Raw genomic sequence first — 27,874 nt, forward strand, 5'->3', positions numbered from 1 at the left:
ATTCTAAAGCTATATCACCCTCCAACTCACAACTGGCAACCTACTGAAGCCCAGCAGGTGTGAGCCTGGTCAATACCTGGATGGGGAGACCTCCTGGGAAAAACTGAAGTTGCTGCTGGAAGAGGTGTTAGTGGGTTCAGCAGGGGCTGCTAACCCTGCAGTCTGAGTGGGCCCTAATGCCCCAGTATAGTGACAGGGACACTGTAAAAAGGTGCTGTCCTGCAGATGAGACAAAACCAAGGTCCTGACTTTCTCTGGTCATTAAAAATTCCACTGCATTTCTCGAGAAGTGTAACCCTGGCGTCCTGATGAAATTTCCTATTGGCCCTTACCAATCATGGCCTCCTAATAATTCCCCATCTCTGAATTGGTATCATCATTCTGTTCTTCTCCCCACCGGATAGCTGGTGTATGGTGAGTGTAGTGGTGCCATTGCATCATCCAGGTGGGGCTGCACATTGGTGGTGGAGGGCAGTCCTCTTAACCTGTAAAGGGATTTGAGTGGATTGTCCAGAAAAGTGCTATATAAGTATAAGGAATCTTGAGATACACATTAAATTTAGAAAATTTGCTGAATAAAGTTGTCAATAAGGCAGATATTTCAAATAAAAAAAAGTATCCTTGATCTTACCAGCCCCTTCACTCTACCCATCTTTAGTTCTACATTTATTTTTTTCAATCTTATTCTGCTGGCCACACAGCTGCTCCTTCTCTTGAAGTGTGACTATATACAACAACCTTCCGGCATCTATCGAAGACCCACTTTGTTGTACCCCACTTTTAGGTCGTCATACAACTCTTTATTACTCTTTATTCTATTTCACAGTTCATTAACTGCAAGCCATGTTGGATAATGGCATCAACTGATTAATTTAATAACATTGCACGTGATTCATAAAGTAACGCTTTGTACTCACATTCCACATACAGGGATTGCTGAAACATTATTAAAGAAGAAAACAGATGTAATGAAAAGAGCCTTAAATTATCAATCTTCAGTTCAAATAATGTCTGCTGGTTTGGATGCTGGTGAGACTTTCCCAAAGCTATGATCCATCTGAATGATCCAGGACAAATGCACTTGAATTAACACAGTACTTAAAAGGGCTATGTTTTGTCAAAGATGTGTTTTTTTGTCAGTGCACCACTATTGTGTTAATCTGACAAGGCAGAGACAAGAAGACTATAACACTTTTGAGGCTTTCAATAAACTCATTTATTATTTTCACACAATGAATAACATATGAACAAGGTCAACTTTATTTTATTTTTAAGTGCTCTATACTGCTAACCAGGAAATGGCAGCAAAAGAATGAGCTTTTCTTTAAGAAAAAAAAGGAAAAAAACAACTAGATCATGAACAAACATGACCAAAAGCATGCCAGCATATATATATAAATATATACGTATGCAATTTTTACCCAATATATACCTATATATATATGCCAAATATTTGCAGTTTTAATATCCATACAATGTACAAAAATGCTTCATGAATTAAAAATCCATTACAAAAAAACATATCAAACAATGTACAAGTTTTTCCTCCGAATTTAATTAAAATACAAATAACTTTCCCCTTGTCTAAAATATGTATACATACAATCAAGTAGAACATGCAAAAAAGAAAAAAAATCCACTCTATTAAAAAGAGGTTAAAAAACACTATGTATACAAACTAAAATATGCCAGCACAGTCAGAGCTCCAATTGTGCTCCTGTAATGTACATTGTTACATTTATTTTTCTCAATACTTCATTTGCACTTTATGTCTGAAACAACAGCATTGTTTAAAAACTTAAAAACACTTTGATGTATATGCAACCTGTGTTAACATGAGCAGTAATTCTGATATTCTTACATTTTCACTTTAGTGTTTCACAGTCAGGTAAGACTTCAGCTCTGTGTAGTGCCAATTGCCTTCATAATACAAGGTAAAGCAGTTCAAGACATATTCATCACATATGTACAGTCTGGTTTATCTTTCCATTTTCTTTTTGAAGCTTAAGAACCAGGTAACAAAAACACTTTTAAGCTTTAGAAGGCACCGGTATTTCGGCTGGTAGAGTACAGGTATCTGGTATTTCAGGCTTCACACAGCAACATAAAATTACTTTTTTTTTCAGAGAAATCCTTTTTTTATGCTGGCTTAATGACTAACCATCTCTGCTGTCTCTGTACCAAGAGTGTCTTGTACTGCCACAAATAATAGTAATGCTTTAATGGTTGTGATTTTTACATTTTGGTTAGAGTAGAACATTCAAATTTAGCTTCTTTCAGAAATGAACCATGAAACCCAGTTAGAGTGGTTTGATATAAAATACTTTGACATGGTTTTGTAATGGAAATATTTTAGTCTTTTTTTGGCAATGTCTCAGAATGAATCAGTCCAAACCCATGTAGGTCTACAAGCCTTGCATTTGTACAACTGACAGAAGAAATAGCTGCTAGCTTGTTTATTATTGGCTACGAAACTACACAATTCAACTTTAGTCTCAGCAGTGCTCAGCTCATTTTAGGCTGTATCCTGCTGGAGCTATAGCTGGACACCTTGACAGGAACCATTATGCAGACCCACGTTTCTGTAAAACACAGTTTGCATTCATGCAGTCAGATCCAGTTTAATTACACTATTTACAATCGACTTCTAGATTAATTAAACTTCAGATTAAGGCTCTACTGCAAGAAAGGACTTTCTGACCCTTTGCAGTAATAGTTGCAATGATAGTCACTTTTTGCACACGTTGCAAATTATTATTATTCATTATAATTTTTTTTTACATTTATTGTTTTCTTGAAATTAAATAAGACCACTTATTTATCTTTGTGAAAGGGTGGACCCAAAACAGAAAGCTGAATTTACAGATCAATTCAACAGTTTGTTGCAAAGTCACAATCCACCAGCAGCGTACTCATATAACCTGATGCATAGCACATAGAAGAAGTGGGGACGCCACACAAGACACAGCCTAGGGATTAATACAATCATGGGAGGAAGCAAAGGTATGAGGGCAGAGGTTTGCAGCTGCAGTCCTGGAGGGCTGCAGGGTCTTCTGAATGCTGTTCCACCTGAGCTCTTTGCTGCCTAATTGAAATATTAACTTATTCAGATCAGCTTTGCCTTTTTCCCAGCTCTTAAAATGTGGGCCATTAAACCACAAATCCTGTTGGACTGCTGCTGCCCCGAAGGAATGAGGCTGTGCACCATTGACCAGGGCCCCTGTGTAATGCTGGATAGGACAACTAGAATCCACGCTAAAAAAAATCACTTTTGTGATCCATTGAAATGATTTACAAGACTTTCCATCTTATAGCTGTCAACAGTACAAAAACAAAATTAAGGTTTCATATTAAGCTATATAAAAGGACTACTGTCTTAAATCAATGTTTTTCAGGCACACTGAGTTGGAATAAAAATTCTGAGTATAGGATAACTTCTCCCTTGCTTGTATAATCTGCGCAGATAATTTTATGCCTTGGGAAACACACATAAGGCACATCAACAACTGCTTTCAGACTACAGTACTACTGTTTCCCAAAAACTACAGAGCCTATAAGGAAATGCATTAACTTAATGTCATAAACTATACATCATTTCTGTTGATTGTTACTTTCCATATGTGGCCACTGGACACATCAACACAATACTGACCTAAGTTCATAATGAATGTTTCCCTAAACAAGAGTAATTTGCCAGCTTTCACGGAAGAAAGTATATGCAAAACATGAAGCATACCATATTTCCAAACAGCTTCTCTTTCTGTTCGTTTCTAGTAAACAGTGCTTTTTCACTTGTTCTTTTATTATTGCCATTTTGCCCTGGTATATTGGGTGTCACAGAGACCGCAAATCATCTTTTAACCCCCAGCATTACAACACAAATAGCAGACAAACTTTGGTTACTATACTTGAAAACTTTCTGGTAACTACACTTACAAAAGTTTACTGTAATTCTTCTGGTAATTTGGACACAATCATCTCTCAACAACATGCATTCTGAAATTAATGGAAGTATATACTGTATATCTTGCACCTTTAAGGTTTGGGTTTTGCCTGGGGTCCTATATAACAACATTAATATCACTGTTAATTTCAATTAATTTTGTTCCAACTATGAACCAAACAGTATATCTAATGTCAAATACTTTTTGTATCTTATTACGATACTTGATAGGTTAACTTTATAACTCCTTAAAGGTTAATTCTTAAAGTGAACCCTAGTTTTGCGTCTTCCGGATTCAGAAGTTGAAATAACTTTTGGCATCAACAGTTTTTAATCTCCTTAGCATTTTTTTCCATGCACAACTAAATATATACCAAATGAATGAATGAAAGACTTTTGAAAAAATGTATGCAGAAAGAACTGATACAACACATTTGTAAGTCCAGTGCTACTACACGGTATTCCATACCAGATTTTAACAGGAACATTTTACATTTTAAGGCTTAATTAAGGATTTAAGTGCTGATTTTATAAATAGAATTATAAATTAAATTGATTTTATTGACAGCCAAAAGCAACTGACTTTGTAAAAGAGAACCGTTTTAACACCATGTTAAAAGAATTACTTGACTGGTATTTAAATGACAGGGAATATTTTGGTTGCTCTGTTCTTATTTTTTAACTACTATGTATGTGACGTACCCACTTCATATAAATAATGAATCTGGATCCTTTTATCTGAAAGCAAACATGTCTCAAGTCACACCCATCTCTATTTTTGGTTAAAAATAATACCCAACTTTCATGTTCCAGGGTACAACACACTTCACTACTTTTTAAGCCAGTAAGTCAAAAATACTTTCTGAAACACACTGTACAGCGAAAAGGCATGTATTGTAAGAAGAAAATGTTCCTATGTACAGTCAGACCTCTTGAGTAACGAAGCTGGCATGACAGCATTCATTAGGTCTTATTATTCCAAAGTATTGCCATCCTCCCACCAGTTCAGAAAAAAAATCAATTCAGAACAGGGGGACAGAGTTCAATGAAAACAAAGATCGGTCAATGTGTTGTCATTGCAATAAATGCACTGTGCTTTAACAAAATTAGTAATCCAAGGCAAAATAACTGAAGCTGCACAGTATAAGCTAATGAATCATTGTTTATATACTTGCTGGTTAGATGTGGCAGAGCCAGAGTTAGGAGACAAACTTAAGATATAGTATGAGTGGGGCAGGATTTTGCAGGAGTCCAATACACCATGGTAGTGTCTTCAGTAGACCAAAGAAAGTAAAAGCCAACTGCAGCAGAGATGCAATGTATTTCCTGTTACATGTTGACAGGTGTATCCTGCAGAACTGACCAAGTTCTCCTTCGGAATCCTCCAAGAATGCCCATAATACTTGAATATAGAAAAAAACAAAGGCTAAAGTGCAAGGAGGATTCATTGCGCAGATTGTACGGTTGAAAAACTGGTCGATGAAAGGGCGGAGCTGCCAAGCTTTCTCCCCGGGACTACAACCTCGTCTTTCTCCATTCCTCGGCACCGTCGTGGCCGCTTGACTCGGACGTCCTCCTGGCTCTGGTGCCACCGCTTTCCGCTCTTTTGCTGCACCCTTGCCATGTGGACCACAGACTCAATCGCGTCCATGATGGAATCTTGCTTGGCAAACTCCAGAGTCTCAGGCACAACGTTCGTGCGCAGGCTTCTCTTACCAGGAAGATCAATGCATTTCTCCAGCACAGGCATTTGGCCCAAGGATTCATCATCCAACAGGACAGGCTGCTTTCTGGGTCTTCCCCTCCTCCTCTTCACAATGTTGTTTCCGGTCTTCGCCTGTCGCTGGAGCCGTTTTGCCTTCAGGATTTTGTTGACGTGGTCTAGGTTCTTCTTAGTGGAAAGGATTTTGGAAAAGGTGCACATCTTGCGCACTTCACACTGTATCTCCTCAATTTCTTTCCGTTTAAACCTCTTCTTCAAGGGTGGGCTATTATCTAACAAAGAAAAGAGAAAAAAATGGTAACTTGCATCAGAAAGGAAATGATGGCTAAGTTAAAACCTAAAAGAGCTCCAGGTTTTCTTTCCTCTTTTATGTTTTTATTGTTCTGGGAAACCAGGAGTTTCATATTGGTTTGTATTATTACACACTTATTTTATGCTTTAAAAGCACAACCACTGCAGTGTATTACATACAGAGACTATATACTGTATAGTAGCAAAGAGAATGCAAGTTCTAAACTGAGACAACAATTAAACAAACTGCAATAAGAAAAGTACATTTTTGTCAACTTTACTTAAATACAGTAACTATGCACAACACTGTTATTTTTAAACAAAACAATGCTCACAAACATTTGTTTCAGTTCTTTTGCAAACAAGCCCCACAACTATTACAGCTAGTCCAAATTTGCAAAAAACTATTTGCCACATAATGGTTTTAGAAAAGGCAATCAAATTTGCTGTGAAATCATGTGACCTATCTGTGCAGCAATGTTGTTGAAAAAAAATACCATACATATGTCCTTTATCCAACACATTCGTCTTTTGTATTACTCCTCCATCCCATCTCTACCTTTGCAGCTACTTTTGGCTAACTCCTCAGTCTATGGCCAGGAGGTTGGTGCTTAGCCAGCTCTTACTATGACTCAGGACTCAAATATTTAATTCTTGGTTGTTGTTATTCCTCATGAGTGGATATTTTTGACATAATCCAACATGGCTGCCAAACACTGTGATTTACTGACAGTTCTCTCTTGAACAGTTCTAAATCTAGGGCAGAAAGGTACTTCATGGCCTATAGTTCATACCTCTACCACAACTGTCTTCAGAGAAGCAGGCTTTTAAAAGTTGTCCAAACTTCCTTATAAACTCGACATCACCACTAAATCATAACGCATATGATCTTCATTTTTGTTCTGCACCAACCTAAAATTACCCTCTAAAATCATGGCTTCATCCATGGCATGGAATTTACAAGTACTGAACACCATGGGAGAACAATAAAACACAATTACAATAGGAGTTATTAGTTATATAACCTTCAACTGAAGTCACAGGTTAAAATACAAAATATTGAAACTAGGACTCGAAGGTAATTATGCAGTTAGACTTTACGGAGAGTTCAAAAATGTTTGGCATGTTTAATGCCATTCCAAAGCTGTGGACAAAATATGAGTCTACAATACTGTAGTACAGATAAAAAATGCCATACATTGAAATACATAGAAACTGAACATAAATTAAATTTGAGTGCCACCTAATTTCACAGAGAGTGGTTTAATATTTTAATATAGATGTCAAACCATGTGACCAATGTCTTAAAAACCTATATCTAGTCTTTGGTCAAAAGTGCTGTATACACCAATATTGCTGCCATAAACTTCCTATGAAGCTCTAAAATCAAAAGATATCTTACAGAAATTGTCCAAGGATATGCGTTTTAAAGAGTTTTTGAAATATTGGCAGGTGAATGACAATAATTAACCATTGTAATAGGGTTCCAGCCTCTCATTCCTTGGTCGCTTAATTACTATTGAAGGGTTGAGGCAGAATACAACCTCTCAGTTAAAGGCGAGAAGAAAACACAGCTGTAACAAGCTTGTAGATTTCATTTCACATAAGGGAGAACAAAGACCTCTTCTGTAATGGCAGGAAATCCACAGAAATGTCTCCTTCAGTCATGTTGTTACAGTGACTTATTTCCAAACATCTGGAGTACAGATATCTACTCTTTTGAGCACAACAAAAGCAATTTCCATGTAAAGATCTCTTTAAATTTACAAACTGGCACAGAACAAGAAAGCAGAGCCATACTGTTCCTCTTACAACCATTAATTTGATATGAATTCTAGACATAATGTTGATTTCCTGTGCCCATGTTTTATAGTATTTAGCAGAGCTACCATCACGTACTTTCACTGAAAAACACAAGTAACATTCCACTCCATCAGATATTTTTTTTATCTATGTAGGCTAACAAGGGTGCTCTGTGAGTATTAAAATGTTTAATAATAATATTTCCATTAAGAATGAATATATAGACTAAAATCACATAATCATAAATCATCATAAATATCTAGAGGAAAGTTTGTCACCAAGATAAACTACGAATTAAGACAGTGATTATAACAAATAAATTGATAGAAACTGAATTCAACCTATGCTTTTGTTTACTCAGATACTAAGGGATTCATTTACTTCACCTTACTAACTTTCTTAGTTCTAAAGTATGTGTAGAATAAATTATACCATAGAAATTATTTACATGAGATCTGAGTCTATAACATAAAAACATTTAAAAACTGATGCAATTTTAAAAAAGACAAAGAAAGGCTTTGAAACTCATTACAGTCTTAAATGATTTGGAAATATCCACTTGTAAACAAAAATACAAGGTCTATTTACACCTGAAAGATAATAGCATCAATATACATAATTAAACAAATATGAACCAATCCATCTTATCATTTACCATTTGAATGTAATCAGTGTTCTCCTGCAAGCCTTGCATATAAGGGCCTGTAAATTCATGCAATAAACTGCAGGACTAAGAACTATAGGTAATTAATTTACTGCCTTTCCACTTCAGAGTTTTGGAACCCAGCCCAGACCAAAAAAGAAATTGTACTTCTACCGGCCTCATGTGGAATGAGTTCAGACAGTCTTAGCGTTGCCCTAGGATAGGTGCCAGAAAATGTATTCCACCTCTGAAATCTATCCTGAGTACACCTATCCTTAGAGAACACCCTTCTCCCCTTTATCACATTAAGTTTGGGCAGTTTTCCCAGAAAACAAACAAAACTGAGATGAATTGAACTTACTAGGCAAAAATAAAAAGCGTCAAATAAAACAAGCAATAAATTTCCAGCATAAAGAAGGTGGATATTAGAATACCTTTGATTTGTGACAAACCCAAAGTCAGCACTTTCAAAAATGATAAATTAAGAAGTAGCTGTGATGTACGGTATTCCCCAAATATTCTTGCCTGGGCGGTAAGCAGAAAAATAAGAAAGGCTGTAAACTTAAGGTTGTTTTGAACACCAAATCCTGCAGTAACAGTTTTGGGGCTAAATACAAATTCTTAGCTCAGTTCAGAAATAACAAAGCAAATGCCCATTTCCTTCTTATCGACCAAATCCTAAGCTATAGCCTTATGAACGTGAATATTACCAACTATTAAAAACTCTTGAAAAAAATGTTGTCATGTACAGTATAAAAACATTTTTTCACACTCACACAAATGCCACACTCTTTAAAAATCCTTGCCTAGAGAACTAGAGATAAATGAGGTATCCATTTTTATTTTTATTGTTGTTTTTTTTCGCAGGGAGATCTCCCAACAAATTAAATGAAATCTAATCTAATGATTGCTTGGGTGTCACTAAGTCAAATGACACATGTTATTGAGGATGATACTTGAATACACCAGAACCGAGCTTTGATTGCATCAAGACTGAGAACTCCTGGGGGTGAAAAATGGAGTAGTTGATGGAAGTCTTTTGTTTCCCAGAGCTACTTTCTCCATACAAATGGAAACATAAGAATCTAAGAAAAGTTACAAATGAGAGGAAGCCATTCGATCCATCTTGACCATTTAGCTGCTGGTAACTTATTGATCTGAGGACCTCATCCAGCTGCCAGTGAGTACTGGATTTGACAGTTCACATAGTCAAGATGGGTCAAAATCTAAATGATGCTTAAATAATGAAAAACCTTTAGAAAATCTGATTTGCCAAAACTAGGAGGTCAAAAGGTACATCGGGCATCAAAGGATAAACATTCCTACGTTTATAACGCAGTTTCTCTTGTGTTATACATATTTTGAAGAAATGGATCGCTTTCAATTGATTATTATGACACAACTATTCTCAAATGACCTCCATGAATATTCTTCTCTATAGGAAGTTATTGTAAAATATAAATATTGAGCAATTTGATTTTGTAACTCATAATACAGCTTATTCACTTTCACTGTCAATAATTTTTACTTGAATAAAAAAAGATAAAAGAACTCCACTTGAACTAACAATTTTTATTATGAACCCTTGATTCTGTCAAAAATGTATTTCTTTGCATACTGTGGGAAAAGTACAGTAAATGAACAACTTCATGGCAGCTATAATTGCTTACATAATCTATAGCACCAAACTAAGCTCTTGTACAACATTGTGATCTTAACATCCTGTCAAAGGACATTTAGCAAATCTCTTCTGGCATGAATGACATTGTAAAAGGAATTCTATAAAATAGTTAAACCAAATTCACATTGTCAGAAAGATCTTAAAATTTTGTGTGGGATCAGTTGTACACAGTGGCAAATTCAGAGCTCTTTTTCATTAGCAACCTTCACCACTTTGTGAACAAATGCAGGGAACACTCATCAATAAAAATCTCCTTTATATTCTCAACAGAGCTCTTGAGTCCTATTGATTTATTTCACCCCAAATCACACAAATAATTCTTTTCAAATATCTCTATCCTAAGTGTCTACTGTACATTAGGGAGAACCTAGGGCTGAGCCTTTAGTGGTGAAGAGCTCAGTACAACCCTATGTTTTTCATACTTAGCATACTGTAGGTACAGCTGACGTATGTAAAAGACAACGCACACCATTTCCATGAATCCATGAAGAAGACATAAACCTGCCTAAACCATTTTTTTTCCCAACATCAATCAAAACATTGTCTCAGAAAAGACAATGCTAATCTGTCAAACAGGATTTCTTCCTTCTACTATTATTTGAAAGAACAATTATGAAATATCATACTATGACCATTTTCAGACCACATAAATTGCAATTATTTTTAAATAGAAATTCGTGGGCTGCAATACCTATCAGAAAAAATAGATTTTAGACATTATAGGGTAAAGGAAACATTTCTGCTGTTAAACCTATATTGGGAATACAGCATGTTCATAGCATAGGGTAGTTGTTTTGATCATATTTAATCATTAAAAATCATCAGCCTCTTGCAAAAACAAAGCATAAGGTGAACGTTTAATGGACTATAATTTTCAAATCATATTTAATGGAAATAAAATGGGAAAAACATTTCAAATATTTCTCCATAAACTCCTTAAAAGCAGTACTCCTATCCATTTTTCACATTGGAGTGACAAAGAGATTTACATCACTTTCAATGAGCATGACTTTGGCATGTCCCAGGATTCAAAATCTCAATACAAGCTTCCAGGCTCCTCTTTCTTTTTATGTTTGCGAATCCGCTCTGCAATTCATTCTTATGATGCCCCCTAGAGGGAAGAGGTTGTCATGAACTCAACAAATAATCTGTTTGACCACAGGGGCAGATGAAAGGAACCCTTTACATTGTTCCATGGTAACCTTGTTCCTAGTCCCCTATGTACACTCTGCCCAGGGCCACTATGGACAGCTTTTTATGCAAGTTTTGGGAATGTCCAAAAGCGGTTATGTTCTTGAAATGAGTCTTGTTTTGTCTGTATACTGTATATGTCCCCTGGGACTGAAATGGCTGGATTAACTGCAACTAAAAAGTTGTTGGCACAGTGTTGGAAGGCTCTTCAATGGCAACTCTGGATTCAGGTTTATCCTGAGATTATTCATGTGGGGCTTCCAAATGCTAGCACTCATAGGGCCAGTGGCCAAAGCCTTGTTTCAGGAGTTTCTGTTGTAGTGATCCTATTTAAAAAGGCCTATTTTAGAGGATTTCATACAATGAGCATTGATGTATAACGTTATTGATATACTGTAATGTTCTTGTTTTCCTCTTGTATTTTATTTGAAAAAATATCAAGTGAAATTAATTTTTGAGAAGTAAACTGCACTGTAAATTCAAGCCCAGGCCACATTCTTATAATGTAACTTAGCACACTGCCAACTGCCATTAATTTTATGTTGTTTTGCGAGTTTCCTATTATGGATAGAACTTTTCTAAAAAAAAAAAATAAGTTTCTTTGACTTTGAATTTTTCAGAACTATGTGAACACTAATGTTTAATTTAGTTTTTCTCTTCATTCAAGTTATCCATATTATTTCTGCTATCTTTCTCTGTATTACACAACTCAGATTATATGGATGACATGTTGGTAGAATGGATGGGATCTATTATGAATTTGTGCCAAACTAAGACTAAAATGATATCCATTCTGCACTTTTATTACAAGAAACAAGCCATTCCTCTGCTCCAAAGAAGCCACAAATTATCCCACCAGAATTAATGCTATTCTCAATCAAGTCATGCATTTTTACACACTTCATATGGGTTAATGACATTGAATTTTGTGGTAAAAATAAATAACGGGACTCCAAAAAGGATTACAAAAAATGAGAGATCTACTAAAAACACTTTAGTATGGGCTCCTTAAATATTTGCATCTAAGAAAACAAACAGTAATTTATTTCAGGGGGAGGTCTCCTAATGTTTAATATAAACCATGGCAACCAACTGTTTTTCTATATGACTGTTAGGAAACCAGTCAATGCTACAGTTAAGAATCAGTGCTTCATGAATAGTTTTTTAGTTTGGGAGCCAATAGCTCTAATGAAAAGGACTGTTCTTACAAGTTCCCACTCTCTCTGCTGTATTTAAATTGCACACTGTACACGCATCTAAGTGTAATTATATAGCTGAAAGCAAGCTGTGCCAAAATATTTTGCTTGTGTGTGGTCAGGTGTTTACTTGTTAAATAAAAGATTCATGTATCCACAGCAGTCTCTGTAGTCCTTTTCCAAACACTTTTTCTTTCCAACAACTCAGTTATAGTACTTTTTGTCTGCAAGGGTAAAAGATAAATATAAAAAATTCACTAAGTCAAATACCAAATATATTTTAAAACCAAATTATGCAATGTTTACTTTACTATGTGAAAAAAGTGAACTTATTTGCCAAGTGTAAAAATATCTATATGTTTCAAATTGTTGGAAGTTTTTTTTTAAATCCCGGTCAATTTCCCGAATTATTGAACATGCTGTTTTCTTAAGTTTTTGTACCTAAAATACTTTGCTTATTAAAAAAAAACATGAAAACTGTATTAAATCTAGAATAGGAAGAATGACAAAACTGTTTTGTGACTGTTAAACTACCGAAATGAAACCCTTACAATTCACACTTAAACAAATTTGTAGTAAATTACATGTAGCACTGCTTATGTTCTCCTAGCCTTAGGGATGCTCATCTACAAGAGAATGGCAGAACAAGTATTTGACACTGATAAAAATATCTTATGAAGCAAGGATCTTTCCAGCTGTTTATAAGCTGCAGCTCCCAGCATAGCATAGAGATGCAGGAAGGGACTACAAATGCCGAGCATTGAGTACACAGTCACATTATACCTGCATGCAGTACACTTCATTTTCCTAGAAGATCTTCTTTTGGAGAACAGCAGTAACTGAAGTGAGGAAGAACACCAAGGAACAACTAAAACCACTCATGAAAAGGTCAGCTGTAATGACTTGTAATTCTACTCCATTATAATCACTAATCACAGCTAGGACCCTTAGACACTCAGTTCCTTTTACTCCATGCCCATACGCACCACTTTGCCATCATTCATCTGAAGAATGCATTACCTCAGCTAGGAAATCCTTTGCTGATGAAACAGTACTTTTTTTTTTTTTTACTGTCGCCACAGATTTTTTTTATGATATCAGAAACTTCAAAGCAGAAGGAAAAGGTTGTTCTTTACATTTTTAATGATACTGTGTATAGACAGTAATGGATTTATTCTATAATATTCTAATTCAATTCTAATTATTATATGAGAGTTGTTCTATAATAATCTTGGCAAGTGTTCACATTCCAGTGGTACTATAGATCAATGGCAAACGTAAATACCAGATATTTACTGCTTATACCACATTAATGATACAAGATGCACATGATGTGTTAGGATAAAGACTTGTCTGTTACATAAGTAACTTTATGTTTTTGCTACCCACACGTAACACTCTAAACTTTATTTACACAATGTGCGCCACATCAATCTTCACTAATGAATCTCCTTTGCCTCTTCAGCAGTGTTAATCTACATCTACTAATTGACATAGATTAATAAGAAATACAGCCCTAATACACATCACTGTAGTGCTCCTCTAACCACACCAACCAAATTGGAGTATTTACCTCTCTTGTTTTCTATCCAATGATATGTTTTCAATCAAAAAAAAACCTTCTGAAAGTCATACAAAATACTGACAACAGTTAACATGGGCAGTTAATATGGGTGTGAAACCATACTGTACATACAAATATACAATCCAGCTTCAAGATCAAAGTAGTAAAACCCAACTTACAAGCATTTAGCTTCTTCCAGTTAGTTCTTCCATTTGAAATTAGAATGATTTATTGTGCCAATAATCAAATGTACAACAGGACAAAATGTAGACATTTTTAATAACCTTTTTTATGGACTCAGCACACTTATCAAGGAGACATTATCTACAGTACATGTTTGAATCCCAGTTGAAATCACCCCTTCATTGACCTGTACCTTAAATTCCCAAAGAATTGATTCAGTATGGATGCTGAATCACCTGCTGAGGCAATTTTACTGCAATTTACCAAAACCTGCTTGTTGTGAAGTGATGTTTTTGTAAGGCTAAATACAGAAATAACACTGCAGATGATGACCTCAGTGTAAGCATATCATTTACTGTTGCTTCCAGAAAGTCCCTAGTGAGAAACAACATCACGTTTTAAAAACAAAAGCACTAATTCATTTTCTGTGTTTAGCTGTTAAATAAAGAGCGACTTGTATGAGCTTATGTTGCTTTTGGCTAAAACGCAACGCTTAAATTGCAGGGAGCTAAGTAAACAGTCACAGTTTTTAAGTTGTTTCAAAGACAGCCACATTCAAGCTCATTGTTGAAATAAGAAGTGTATCATTAGAAGTACATTAATCACAGATTTTTAGTGTTTCACCATACGTGATATTGAAATATTATGGAGTAAATCTGAACATCATTGTCAAATGTAGCAGTTCGTTTGATATTATAGAATAATATGTTAGCAGCTTGAGTTCTTTGAGCATAACACCAAAACTTCATGCTTCATGAAAATGTTTACTTTCAAATGTTGAGTGAGTTTTAAGGAGTGATTGGTTGACTTAACTCCTGGTCAAAAAAGGGAGGCTCTAGTGGAATCTACAGTATATTTTCATCATCGTAATATAAACAAATCTGTCTGAAGTCCAATAGCTGAACTGTGAGGAGCACTGTGAAACACTAACACTGTTTGTTCCGTTTATAAAACTACATCCATCTCATATAAGAAAAAATGTAACTTACAAAATGTTGTATATTAGACAATTAAAAGGTAAGTTTTCATACTATGTGAAATTAAATTTCTGTTAGTGGTACTGGTTGTCAATCTTATGTATGTCGCACTCTTATATGGTACATTCCCTTTTATAATTGATCATTATAAATATTATAGTATTTTAAGCTTATAAAAGTGCACTATTATTATTATTATTATTATTATTATTATTATTATTATTATTATTATTACTATACAGTGCTGTAGTGTCCCCCCATGGACTGGAGATAGACCTAAAAGGATGTCCTTTAACACATGGGTTGTTAGTAAATGCTATGTTTTCGCTCAGTTGGACTAGCATGCACCTGTTAATTATTAAGGGCAGTAAACCCCTGGGAGATTGCAATCCCGCTGCCCTGCTTCTACTTAACTACTCCACACTCTTTCTAAGGTAGAAAAGATGGAAGACCACTATAGTGTTTGAATAAAAAGTACTGTAAATCAAGAAGACAGGATTGGGAGAAATTATGTTACTCAAAGCTTCATATAGCTTAATTCCTAGTGTTGGCTTGATTTTCACTAGTGATCAAAGGGATAACAATGCAAACACATAGTAAAACCTATTCCAGGTACTGCAGATGTAAAACAAATTACAGTGTGGAACAAGACTGAGGTCGAATGTAACTTTTTATTAAGGAAAATTGGATTCATGAAAGTTAGGGAGTACCTCTACTGTAGATGTTATGTTGTGGTTGCTTTTTGTCTCGAGACATTAGGTTTAAAAAATAAGCTTTTGTTGCATGAGCACTAAATCATCTCATTACTGAGAGTTAAATGGGTCTACTTTACATGATGATGTTCTTTAACCTGTCAAGCCTGGTGTAACCTGTCAAGCTTGGTGTAAATCAAGAAAAGAGCCAATAAGCCCCCATTATAAAGACAACAATGCCTTTGTACAATTGGTATTTCATAGGGTGTTCACAGCCAGGCATTTCTAACCCAACAATACATTACATTAAAACACAGCCAAATGTAGTACTTCCATTACAGCCCATGATGTGGAAGACCACAAGTCTAAAACCTAACCAAAGTCAATGGGGAGGTCTAAGTGTGATGATCTGGGTAGGTGTATTTAGTTGTCATAGAATACAGCAGATAATGATAGATAGCAGCTTGACTATATCGTGCTACCGTCTTGGGATCTCAACTGCTGGCCTTCCTGCAGACAGAGATGACGAGTGGGACCTAGACCAGTTAACAGACACATACTTTTCCAGGATCTATGAGATGAATTGAATTCAAGAAAGTGTCTTTAGTTTGGTGCAAAGTAGCTGTCACATACCGTATCCTCCCAGTGGTGACCACAAACACTGTCATGTTCTTGAACATTTTTTGCAATTGCTGTGGCTGTAGTAGGCAAGTTTCTTCATGGTGCTCAGAATACATAAAACTAAAAGCATTAATAGGAAACAATAAAAAATACATAGGAGACCTATGCAATGTGACAGAATTTTCATTTGTTTTTAATCAAAGAACTGGTGAGCCTGCCTCTTCCCCCAGAACCTAAGCCTTCTTCTTGCTCCCTGACCTCCATTAAACACAAAAAAACCTTATGCAGCCTTCCCCAGTGCCAACAAATCATGTGCAAGAGACATTAATTTTCAAAGGGACCGTCACAAGCCATTTATCCCCTGAAATCTCTACCTGCAGCCTGCACACCATGTTTTCATTAGGGACACTGATTTATGGACTTGCTTCTGCTCTCCCTCTAGCTCCCCTCTTGAATGCAGAGGCCTTCTTCCTGTTGTCATGGAAACCAAAGCCCTGAGTTCAAGGTTAAAATATTCCCTGAACAAATTTAGTGTCAAAGCACAGATTCTAGTTATGTTTTTATTGACTTCTGAAAGATATTGAAAGGTCAAAGACAGGTACTCTGCAGAGTTCTTCTTTGAGGTCGAGTCAATATTTTCTATTACACATGGCTTATCATTTGTTTGGAGACATCACTGGTCAATTACTGACCTTGAGAGAGCAAAACAGATAAACAAAGGTGACCTTTCACCTCCGCTTTGGTGTTCTAGCTCAATAACATGCTCTTTTTTGGTCATAATTAAAATAGTACAAGTGTGGCTTGCGAACCTCAGATAAAATTGTCCCACAGTTGTGAATACTTCATATTTTAATATTTAAATATGTTCAAAAGTTTCCAAGAAACAATAGTGTTAAAAATGTTAACTGCAGCACCAAGGCGTGGATGAGATGAAAGTTTAACCTTACCTGTTTTCAAAAAGAGCAATCAAACCTGCTCTGAAACTGATGTACCAATCTGACTGATTAGCCATTAGCCACTACTGTCCTTGCTAAAAATAAATTGGATACAAATACAGTCGTTCCACTCGGTTCTACAACTATAGACTTGTGCAGGATGTAATCAGGAGAGATGATTTTAGAGGTCTTTTAACATGAGTCATGAGTAATAGGTCATGGACAGCTTGAATGAGAAAGAAGCTATAAAAGCTCAGGAAAATTTTTGGAATGATTTCCTGTAAGTAAAGATAAACAGCTCTCCCTAGACTAGTCTGGATTTTTCTCTCCAAATAACTACATTTACCTTCTACTTGTCTAGTTTATTTAGTCTCAAATAGGTATATGAAATTATATACAAAGCTTAACGTTTTACATAAAACTGTTTCCATGAAACATCAGTCTTAGTGAAGAAACCAAGTGGAAATAAAAAAGCATTTGAAGATTCAAATTTCCCAGATCTTCTAATGCAGCTTACAAAACACAAAAATACACATGTCTATGTGGGGGGGGGAAAAAGGCCCACAGATTTTATTTGAAACTCTTGCTAACATTCCACCTCACACAGCCTTCCCCGAAGACATCAATAGGTGGATTGCACAGTACTCTTATCTTTAGCAGCTCACTCCAGGGAGCAAACAACAAGATGACAGTAAGAAGAACCTCAGGGGACATGAGTGCACACAGGAACTGAAACAGACGGCTATCTGCAGAGAATTCAGAAGTACTGTGTGAACTGAAAATCAAATGTACAACCAGTACTTGAATCAATATCCTATTTCCGTTACATACGTTATACAACACAGTCCTGGTTTAAAGTACTCTTGAAAGAGCAATACAGCTGACCTCAGAGAAACATTTAACCTCCCTCTCAACCACAGAGCTGCAGCAAAGGCGTCAACCAGAGTTCCCAGTTTTTTGCAAGAAAAGCTTCTGCAATGTCTTTCTTGCCTGGGACTTTTGTCTAGGTTTCATTTTATTTGTACTAAAAAACGTGTTTCCTGAATTGAAACACCAAAACTCATTTGCAATTTTAAACAGTTCACTGCACAAGTATACCTGTAAATGTGTAGAAGGCACAGCGGTAAAAAAAATGTTTCAGTCCTAAAGCAAACCCCACTTTTCATTTATCTAGTAAAGAAAACAGGGAGACATCAAAAAGTTTGGTCACATTTTGGTGTAGTTCAGTTTTCTGCAGATTCAAATTTTGGAGCTCACTGTTAGGCCAACATATGATATATAGAACTCTTGATGCAAGGAAGTAAATGAAGAAATATTGATTATCCTTGGAAAGTCCTATCAATTTTCCCTGACAACCAATAAATTTAATTTTAAGTACAATACTAAAACAATGACTTTTCGGATGAACAGGAGTAATAGCTCCAAAAGAGGAATCCCACAAATGCCTCTATAAAAATAAATAAATGAGAATGAGTCCAACATGTGCAAATAGTGTTGAAGAAAGTTTGTAATAATGGATCATTTCACAGTTTTCTTTTTCAATAGACAGTTTCCCCCCCTCTACCAAGAAGATAAATTAATTGAGCTGTGTTTCAGGTTCCTTGACTATGTTAACAGGTATTTTACCTCAACAAAAGGCTTCAATACAGTTCATTAAAGAACTCTTCTAATTGATCAAACGATTAATGATGAACAATGTTAGAATGGCTTTACTCTGCTATTCCTTGCGTATAAAACAGCTAATTAAAAGCAACATGTGGGCTCTTACAAACTCAAAAGCTTCCTACTAGGTCAATTTAGTTTATACTCTTGAAAATGTATTTCATTCTAGAAGACACTATGTTTAAGAGCCACGTTAATAGCTGACGCAACATTTTTACCATTTTCATTTGTCCAAATGTTGCTATGGTTTAATACATCGTTCACAAGCTTTTTTTTAACAAAGTATTATCTACAGTATATTCAGTTAGCAAAGACAACAGAGTTCTGTGTTCACTTCTCATTACAGAAGAATTTTGTTTTACAGCAAAACATTCTAAACACAAAAAATAGTATTGGAACCAATAGCATTTGAAGTGTTTTTAGTGCCTTGCAGTACAGTTACTATTTTCAACATTGTGACATGGCAACATTAATTTACACAATACTTCTTTATGTCTGCACTGCTCCAATTTCCTTTAAAATAGCTTCTGTCATTCAGTTTTATTCAAGTTAATTTTTTCATTAGGCATAATTGCAGACAAAAGTTACCCATAGATGTAGCAATCGTTTGGACTTTATCATTTCCATGAGTCTTAAATTTTCCATCTTTGAAAGTCACATCATGACTATTTATTTGAATAATCAAATAATTCACACTTAAATATTTTACTAACATTAAATTTCCACTTCTGCTATTGTACTTTTTTATAGGATACATATTTTTTTTAAAGAAAACACTGTCATACAGTACACACATAACTCTGAAATTATGGTTATGACAGTAGTCTATTAAAATCAAATACCATCTACATAAGAAGCTGGACTGTAAATTAAACAAGTAATTCAATATCTAGATCTAGACCGATAATGAACTTCTAAAGGATAAAAATGGCATTATTTTGTACTCCTTGGTTTCCAAATTAAAACAAAGTATTTTAGCCTGATAAACTGATAAGTCAGGAATATGCACATTTTATGGCTGAAGATCCGTCTTTATTTTATATATTATCATGCAATAAATAAACAATGAACATGCAAGATTTAAGACTTAATGTTTCTTTCCTTAAATTAATTTCGAAAGCATTTTTATAAAAAAATCAAATTAATGAACATTTCTGACATATTTCTCAATGACAAGTCAAGAGCGTAACTGTAACATATCTACTTTGCTGGCTTTTCCTATAGAAACAATTCTTCCATTTTGATAAGAGGTGGATCTGCCAAATGCAGCAGCAAGCAAGGAGGTTGGGGGTGAGGGTGGGGGAAGCAGAATGTGACTCACCCCCCCCCCCCTCCTCAAGGGAGTGGGAATGTAATCTAACTGAGCCCAGGGCTCCCAATTCCCTTCAGTGGAGTAGGCCGGATTCATTAAACTGCTGGCTGCTTTCCAGTTCTTTTAACACAAGGAGCTTTTTTTATTACACGTCTGTAGAAAATAAATCAAAATGTGTTAATAATATATCTCTAGTAGACCACTGGTAGGAGAGAAAAAAAAAGTAATGTCGATATCATACTTGTCTTCCTCGGTTTACAATTGTTTAATTTTACCTGCTACGATGCTTTAAATACATGCAATTTTACTGGACTCAGAAGTCTTTAATTTTTGTTGTTTGTTTTATCTGCAGGATAAAAAAAACATAAAAATGTCAAATCCTTTTGTGCAGAATTGTGAAGAACTGTTACTGGGCAAATTTAACATTTAATTTTGTGTAATTTCACTGAAACAAAGTGCTGTGAGGTGTGGATGATTTATTTAAAACATCTGTGAGGAAACAGATGATTGCAGTAGAATACTTGCAGACTAAATATTAAAGCAAAAAAAAGGGTGTAAGCCTAGTAAATGTATTAATGTAAATCTAAACCACTTTCATGCTAAGCTCATTTATTCTAATTGCCTTGGAAAAGACAACAGTGAAAAGACCAACTAACCTTTCTTTTTCAAGGTTTTAGTGACAGTGGTGAATTAATATTTTGTTATATTTTCTATAACAATTTTTTTTAATTGAGTGAGGGAATGTTAGGTGACATTTCAAAATAAGACAGCATAGTACAGTAAATTTAAAGTACATTAGTCAATATAGTAATTAATATTTAATTAGTTGCAAATCAATACTAAAACCGCACATCAAATTTAAAAGATGCCAAGCTAACACCTTATCCATATTCTGCCTAAAATGTACAATTTAATTCACATTAGTTCATATTCAAGTAAAAGAGTTGTGGAGTAAATTGATGGCATAAAAGCTAAAACCATAATAATAATTGTACATAATATCATAATGAATCTTACATGAGAAATGTATTATAATACAAGCACCTAAAGAAAATAAATAGTCTGAGTATTAAAAATAAATTTTACCTGTCAATGAAGGACTCGGGCAATTATACATCTGCTGCACCTTCTCCTTCCTGCCATTCTTAAATGGGACAATGTTTTGCTCCCTGTATATCCCAAAGCTTTCCAGACTCCGTCTTCGACTGTTCATGCCAGATTCACCATCCCTAGAAGACTGCAGCTCCCCAAACAGGTCAGAACTGGTCCTAATGGTTTCAGCATGCTGGCGGGTGCAGGCATTGTGGAAGTCACCTGCAGATTCAGTTCGTTCGCGGGTGCGTTTCCATTGCTGTGAATCAGAGAGGGACAAGGTAGAGAGGGTATCAACCTCAAAGATGTTCCTGGAACTTCTTTGCAGAGTGTCTGTGCTTTGCTGGTTCCGTTGCTTGTCTTTATGTTTAGGCAAAGAAGGCTCTTTGTCAGGCATCCCAAGCCTCTCGCTCAGAAGGCTCAAATAGCTGGGGTTCTTTGCTCCACTGAAGAGTCCGCCTAGGTCTTCCCTCTGGGAGCTCGAGAGCTGATCCTCCTTGTGTTTGTGCTTGTGCTTGTGTTTGCGTTTGTGGAGGCGGCCACTTGGCAAGCTGCTGGCACCAACTTTGGGAGCCACTAAAGACGACTGGGCTTCATCCATGCCAGTAGAGGGCATCTGGTGGGAGCTGTGTTTGGTTTTGTGTTTGGCAGCAGCAGTCAACTTTACATGAGCACCAGAATGAAACTGGGGTGGCGGGACTGCTGGCCTAATAAAAGGAGACGTTGCTGCCCCAAGAGTATGGGACAAATATAAAGGAGCTGGATATTGACCATAGTAACCCAAGTTCATCATACTGGTGGCAATAGGCATCGACGTATAAGGCATTGCATAGGGTGCATAGTAATTGCCACTGGGGATCGGGTAGCCGAACCCTTGGAGAAAAGGCATCTTCGTCATAGGCTCATTGGCTTTGGCCGGCCTGCCACGTCTCTTCTTAGACTTCATCTCAGAGTTCCTGCGAAGGTAGTGCAGTGGGTCATAAGGAAAGTACGGCACAGGATAGTAGTGGTCAAAGTTTATCCGGAAGATGCTAGGATACGAGTTCTCATGGTAGAAGCTATAGCTCCGATGGGAGACGCGGAAGACCTGGAACTTGCCAATAAGCTCCTCAAGGTCAGCCAGAAACTGAAGATCATCTCGGCTCTGCAGACCCTTGCGCTTACGGCGATGCTTCTGTTTTTTCAGGCTCTCATGGGCTAGGTAAGAGTCTACTGCTACTGCTGTTACATGCTTGGAACAGTGCCCTCTCTTGGCTTTCTTGCTGGCCTCCAGTGCAGCAGCTTCAGAAGGCTCAAGGGTGCAGAAGTCAAAAGAGTACCTCCTGCGAGATGCGGGGCCTTTCTCAGCCTGGTCAGACGTACTATTGTTGTCTGTGCCAATCCCACTGTCACTGGGGATTGTCTCTTCACTGTGAGACTCACTTACAGGAGACAATGTTACCTCTTTGAGGGAAGCTACCTCTGACAGATGAGAAGGGGAGTTCGCCATGAGTCTAGGTGGAGAAAGTTTCCAATTGCTGCTGTGTAAGCCTTTGGGGGCTTTAGTGGGCAATGCACTAATAGGCTGCAGATTTGGCATGGTCTTCAGCTCCTGCAGGCTGGTGTCTGCTGTGGCAGGGCAGAGAAGCCCACCAGTTCCAGCAGCGTGGGCAACAGAAGGCTGTGTAGCTCTGGGAGAAGGCATTCCAGCTGTGGGCTGTGGATTGCAAGGCACTACTGGGTTCTCAAACTGGCTAGGAACAGGCACCGGGTGCTTATCACTGGTTTTGTGCTCATCTTGCTGGACCTGCACCTCAGCTCTAGGTTTTCTACCCCTCTTTTTGCCAATATAAATAGTCCCTCGTTTACTCACATTGATCTGCTTACCCAAACGGGCCTCAATAGTTGATGCCATAGTTGAAACAACATTTGACCTGGGAACCTTTGATTGCAGAGCCAGATTGCTATAAATCTCATTCAATATATTCTTCCTCTTTACCATTTTCATCTTGTTAATTGTCCTTATGGTTTTCTTATCCAGGATCCCTAAATTGCCTACTTTTTTATTAAGCTTCATCTGGTTAGCTGGGGATGCATTTGCAGCAGCAATTTGCACCAGCTTTATCAAACTACGTTTTTTTCTCCTTTTCTTCAAAGAGCCAGGTGACTCCCGAGCAATAGGGCTTACAGGACTAGTAGAAGTTCCCTCATGTATGGTCTCAACCGTGAGTAGAGGCTGCTTTTTTGGGCGCCCACGCTTCTTTTTCACAGGTGTGATAACTGTCAAGCTGTCAGTATTAGTGTACAGTGGGCTGGAGGGTGTAATAGGATAGGCTGAAGGAGGCTCTGCAACAACTGCAGCTGGACTGCTGTCATCTTTCTGGAGGCTGCAATTTTTGGACTTGATGTAAGACCACCTTGCCTTGGCCTTTGGTTTTGGTAGTTTATCATTGTCCTCCTTGTTTATAGCCTGGTTTGAATCAAGAACCATTTTAGGTCTCACCACAGGCAATGGCTTTCGAAGTCTGTTTCTACACATTTCAGAGAATTCAGTGACAGACACTGTATTGTCTTCATCTGCCTCATGTGGTCCTTCTTTCTCCATCAGTTTAGATGTTCTTGACTCAGTCTTGTTGGTAATGGCAGCTTTTGGCTCAGGCAGACCTCTGTTGCCTACATCATTCTTCTCAGCCAAATCAGAAGTCTGAATTTCTTCCAATAAATTCTCCACAGGAAGCTGATCTTTGAATGATCGTCGATATCGTCTCTTTTTCCCAGGATAACCTTTGGAGTCTTCTATCTGCAGAGGAACAGCTCCTGGTATGATGTCTCCCTCCTTCTCCAGAACCTTTCCAGAGCTTTCACTGTTCCCACAGGGTGATTCTGCTGTTTTTTCAGGTTCATGCACTTCTTTTTCTTTTATAGTCTCTGGGATTTTAGCATCAAAATCTTTTTCAGCCTTTTTGCCCCACTGTGCTTCTGGGTTCTGAGCTACCAGACTCCTCATTGAGTCCTTCCTGCCATACTTCCTCTTAATGTTTCCAAATATTGGCTCAGCTGCCTCCTGTACCACTCTATCTTTGTTTAAAGAGTTGAGGATCATCCGAGTACTTTCTGACTGGTTGGGCATCTGTGGCATACTAGCTATGGAGCTTGGCTGAACTAGAGAGCCACTCACTTGGCTGGACAATCCAGTACTGAAGTGAGTTACAGATGGGCTCCCAGTGACCTTTTTTTGCTGTGGTTTGGCAAGACCATTTGCAGAATCTGGAAAAGAACTCTTGTTAACTACCGTTGGCTCTCTTTTAGATTCTGTTTCGGTCAGACTGCCCTGGGAGATTGTTCCCCCCACTGGTGTTTTTGACCAATCGAGTTGGTGCTGAGTGCTTCTGGGCTGGTGCTTTGGTTTCATGGATTCTCCAAGAAAGTCTACAGGGTGTTCACCTTCATTTTGTTCAGTAGGCTTGAAAGACTTCTCATAGATCTATGGAGACAGAAGAAAATAAGCACTTCTGTAAGTTTACACAGCAAATGTAGTAAATAAAAAAAACAATTCTCAACTATGACATATCAACTGGGATTTTGAAATGTGATCTATGGAAAACAGAGAAGTCTAACAACAAAAAACATTAAAAATGCACTCCCAGCACAACTGAGAACATAAGTACATCTTGTCAGTGTGCAGTTAATGTTATTTGCAGATAGTGTTCTGATGTAAATGCTATCTTGAGCCATTATTTTTGTCTCTAGAGGTAGAGGTATGTTTCTGTCGTACGTATTTAATCCTAAAAACCTCACTGTGAATTGAGCAATATGATGGTTCAGAATGGTAGGACATCAACAGAAACCATTTTAATTTAGTGTGATGATATGATCACACAGGAAATGCATTGATTTTATCACTAGTCAGTAAATTAATTTGGGTAAATATTGGTTAATTAAAATACGAGTTGTTCCCTGTGTATTAAGAAAATTTCAGTCTTATTTTCAACACAGATATTTATACACACATTTTCAAAAGTATGTATTTTAGCTCCAAATAGTATCAATTTCAGGACAGAACAAATTAAAATAAAGAAAAAATGAGTGTTCTAACTTCCTTACAGATAGGCAAGAATGCTAACAACTGTACCAAGACCCAGATTATTGAATATAATATTTTTCTGAGACATAAGGCACATATTTTATTTTCCAATGTATCTGATCACTCATATTTTAATTAGAGCCAATCTGTAAATTAAATATAAAGGTATGCCCAGGTGCCTCTGTATCATATTTACTTGTAAATAAAAACAAAAAACATCTATTATTAAAGACATCTTGACATCTCAATACTACAAAACGTCAAAGATAAGCAAAGTATAAATGTTGTTTAGTATAAAGCAATATGTGGATATATATACTGTATTATCCATAATACAGTCCTCAATTTATGTAAGAATTTGGGACTAGAAACTGTACTTTAAGTCATTTTACATAACTTGGACTCATGACGCCTTACCAAAGCACTGCCAAGCTCAAGTGAACACATTTTCAATACATTTTACACATTCTGAAATTAAATGAGATAAAATCATTCATGAATTAAATATTTACTAAGTTAAGTTAAGGAAAAATAAAAACTCAGGAATTACACAGAATATGTTATTTAAGGAGGTACTGTGTAAGTGTAACTAGTTCTCACCTACATTTGAATCTTTAAAAAACAATCCCACAAAATTAATCACAAATCAACATTTTTCATTTACTTTACAGTGGTCTTAAGTAAAGATGACATGAAAGTACAGTGTGATGTAAGCTAGGGAGTGCCTATATCTGGACAACAATAGTGCCCATAAATATACCAAGTTCCCTAGGACTCTTCTGGGTTGGGACAAAAGTTAATCATCATGATCATTCTTGTAGTGAAATTATAATGGTGACAAAACATTATTGATAATCATAATCATTATCTTTGGCTGAACAAAATGCCAAATCTAGAAACATCAGTGAAAATATCATCAAAATAAAGCACTAATCAACTAGCCTTTAGATATCTCCACTGCATGTTCAAATTTAATTTTATTTTGGTTTCTTATCTAGCATAGCAGAAACTCACTAGTCACCTGGGGCCCTATTTTTAAGACAGTCCCAATAGCAAACAATACAAATGCATCATCAAAAATGTATCTTTTTGTGAGGTAATATTACTGACTTACTATGTAACTGTATATTTTGAATCATCTTTCCACAGAGATGTGGATAGATGTTAAAGATCTAGACACAGTTGAAGATTATTAAAAAATATTATAAATATATAAATTAACATTCAGAAACAAAGACTGTAATGTTTTCTTCTTGCATGTGTTTTTAACTTTAACTTTACAAGAAATTGTTAGTAGGTTTGTTACTGCTTGTAAGGTAAAAGCAAATGTATATTATCAGGCACCATACAACTCATCGGATGTCAGACAAATATCCTGGAACCTATTTAAACACTTCAATTGTAAGATGATGCTCCTCAGGTCATACTGATTATCTGAGGCTGAAGTAGACTGATATTTGGCAGTTCCACAATAGTAAGAATAAGAAATAGACAGCCAAACGCCAGTTTTGGAAAATTTAAAACTTGTGGCAACTGAAAAACATCTCTCTCAAGACCAAACTCAATGTGTACAAGGTAATCAGCATACCTATGTAACTCATTGAAACACAGCCAATTGCAAAGGTACTTAGAAGCTAGATGCACTTCACCATTAATATCAGAAGAATATTAGAAACCATTTTTAAGGAATGGAAAGAAGAAATGATGATGTTTCAATTAATCTGTAAGAGAATACATCAGTGGCTGGGGCAACTGGATATAGACCATTTAGTGAGTACCAAACCCAGATGGATTACAGAAAAAGGGGAAACAAAAAGGCTTGGAAAATCCAATGATTCAGGAAGCTCTGAGATAGAATGTAAAAAACTGGAGATGGTGGCTGTAGTGATGGGAAACAAACAACAACAGCTTTAATTGTAGAACAACGCATTTTCATGAGTTGATATGTTTTGTAATCTCTTGCATATGGCAATTACTATGGTATCATGAAGGAAAATGAGAACACTTCTCAGTACTGGTGATTTTTGGCTCCAGGTGGACAAGTGGAAAGGGAATATGTACTACTAAGACAGTACGATGTTTGGTTAATGAGTGTCAGAAAGATGATTCCCAACAATATATTGTATACACAATGCTAAAATGTACTTTTCATATCAGATTTGTTTTCTATTTTCAGCAATATGTTATTCCCTCAGATGATAATCTTGGTTTTCACAAGCAGGAATGCATAAATGCTAATATAATGAATGCACAGCCTAGTCTTTTCTCAGAAATCTGAAGCAACGAAAAAATCACCCCCGCA

General features: G+C 36.4%; 1 protein-coding gene across 5 annotated transcripts in view; it reads right to left on the minus strand.

Annotated features, from left to right (window-relative positions):
* Positions 1-1,201: 1,201 nt before the first annotated feature.
* setbp1 (SET binding protein 1) overlaps positions 1,202-27,874 on the minus strand; it is a 97,014-nt gene continuing 70,341 nt past the window's right edge. For all 5 annotated transcript variants that reach the window (XM_069187176.1, XM_015364971.2, XM_015364962.2 and 2 more), the window contains 2 exons: positions 21,504-24,972; positions 1,202-5,938 (listed from right to left, as the gene is read on the minus strand). In XM_069187176.1, the coding sequence (XP_069043277.1) occupies positions 5,388-5,938; positions 21,504-24,972 (4,020 nt within the window). In that variant the 3' untranslated portion in view covers positions 1,202-5,387. The remainder of the gene's footprint in view (positions 5,939-21,503; positions 24,973-27,874) is intronic.

This window comes from Lepisosteus oculatus, chromosome 3 (genome assembly GCF_040954835.1).
Source record: "Lepisosteus oculatus isolate fLepOcu1 chromosome 3, fLepOcu1.hap2, whole genome shotgun sequence".
Taxonomy (NCBI): Eukaryota; Metazoa; Chordata; class Actinopteri; order Semionotiformes; family Lepisosteidae; genus Lepisosteus; species Lepisosteus oculatus.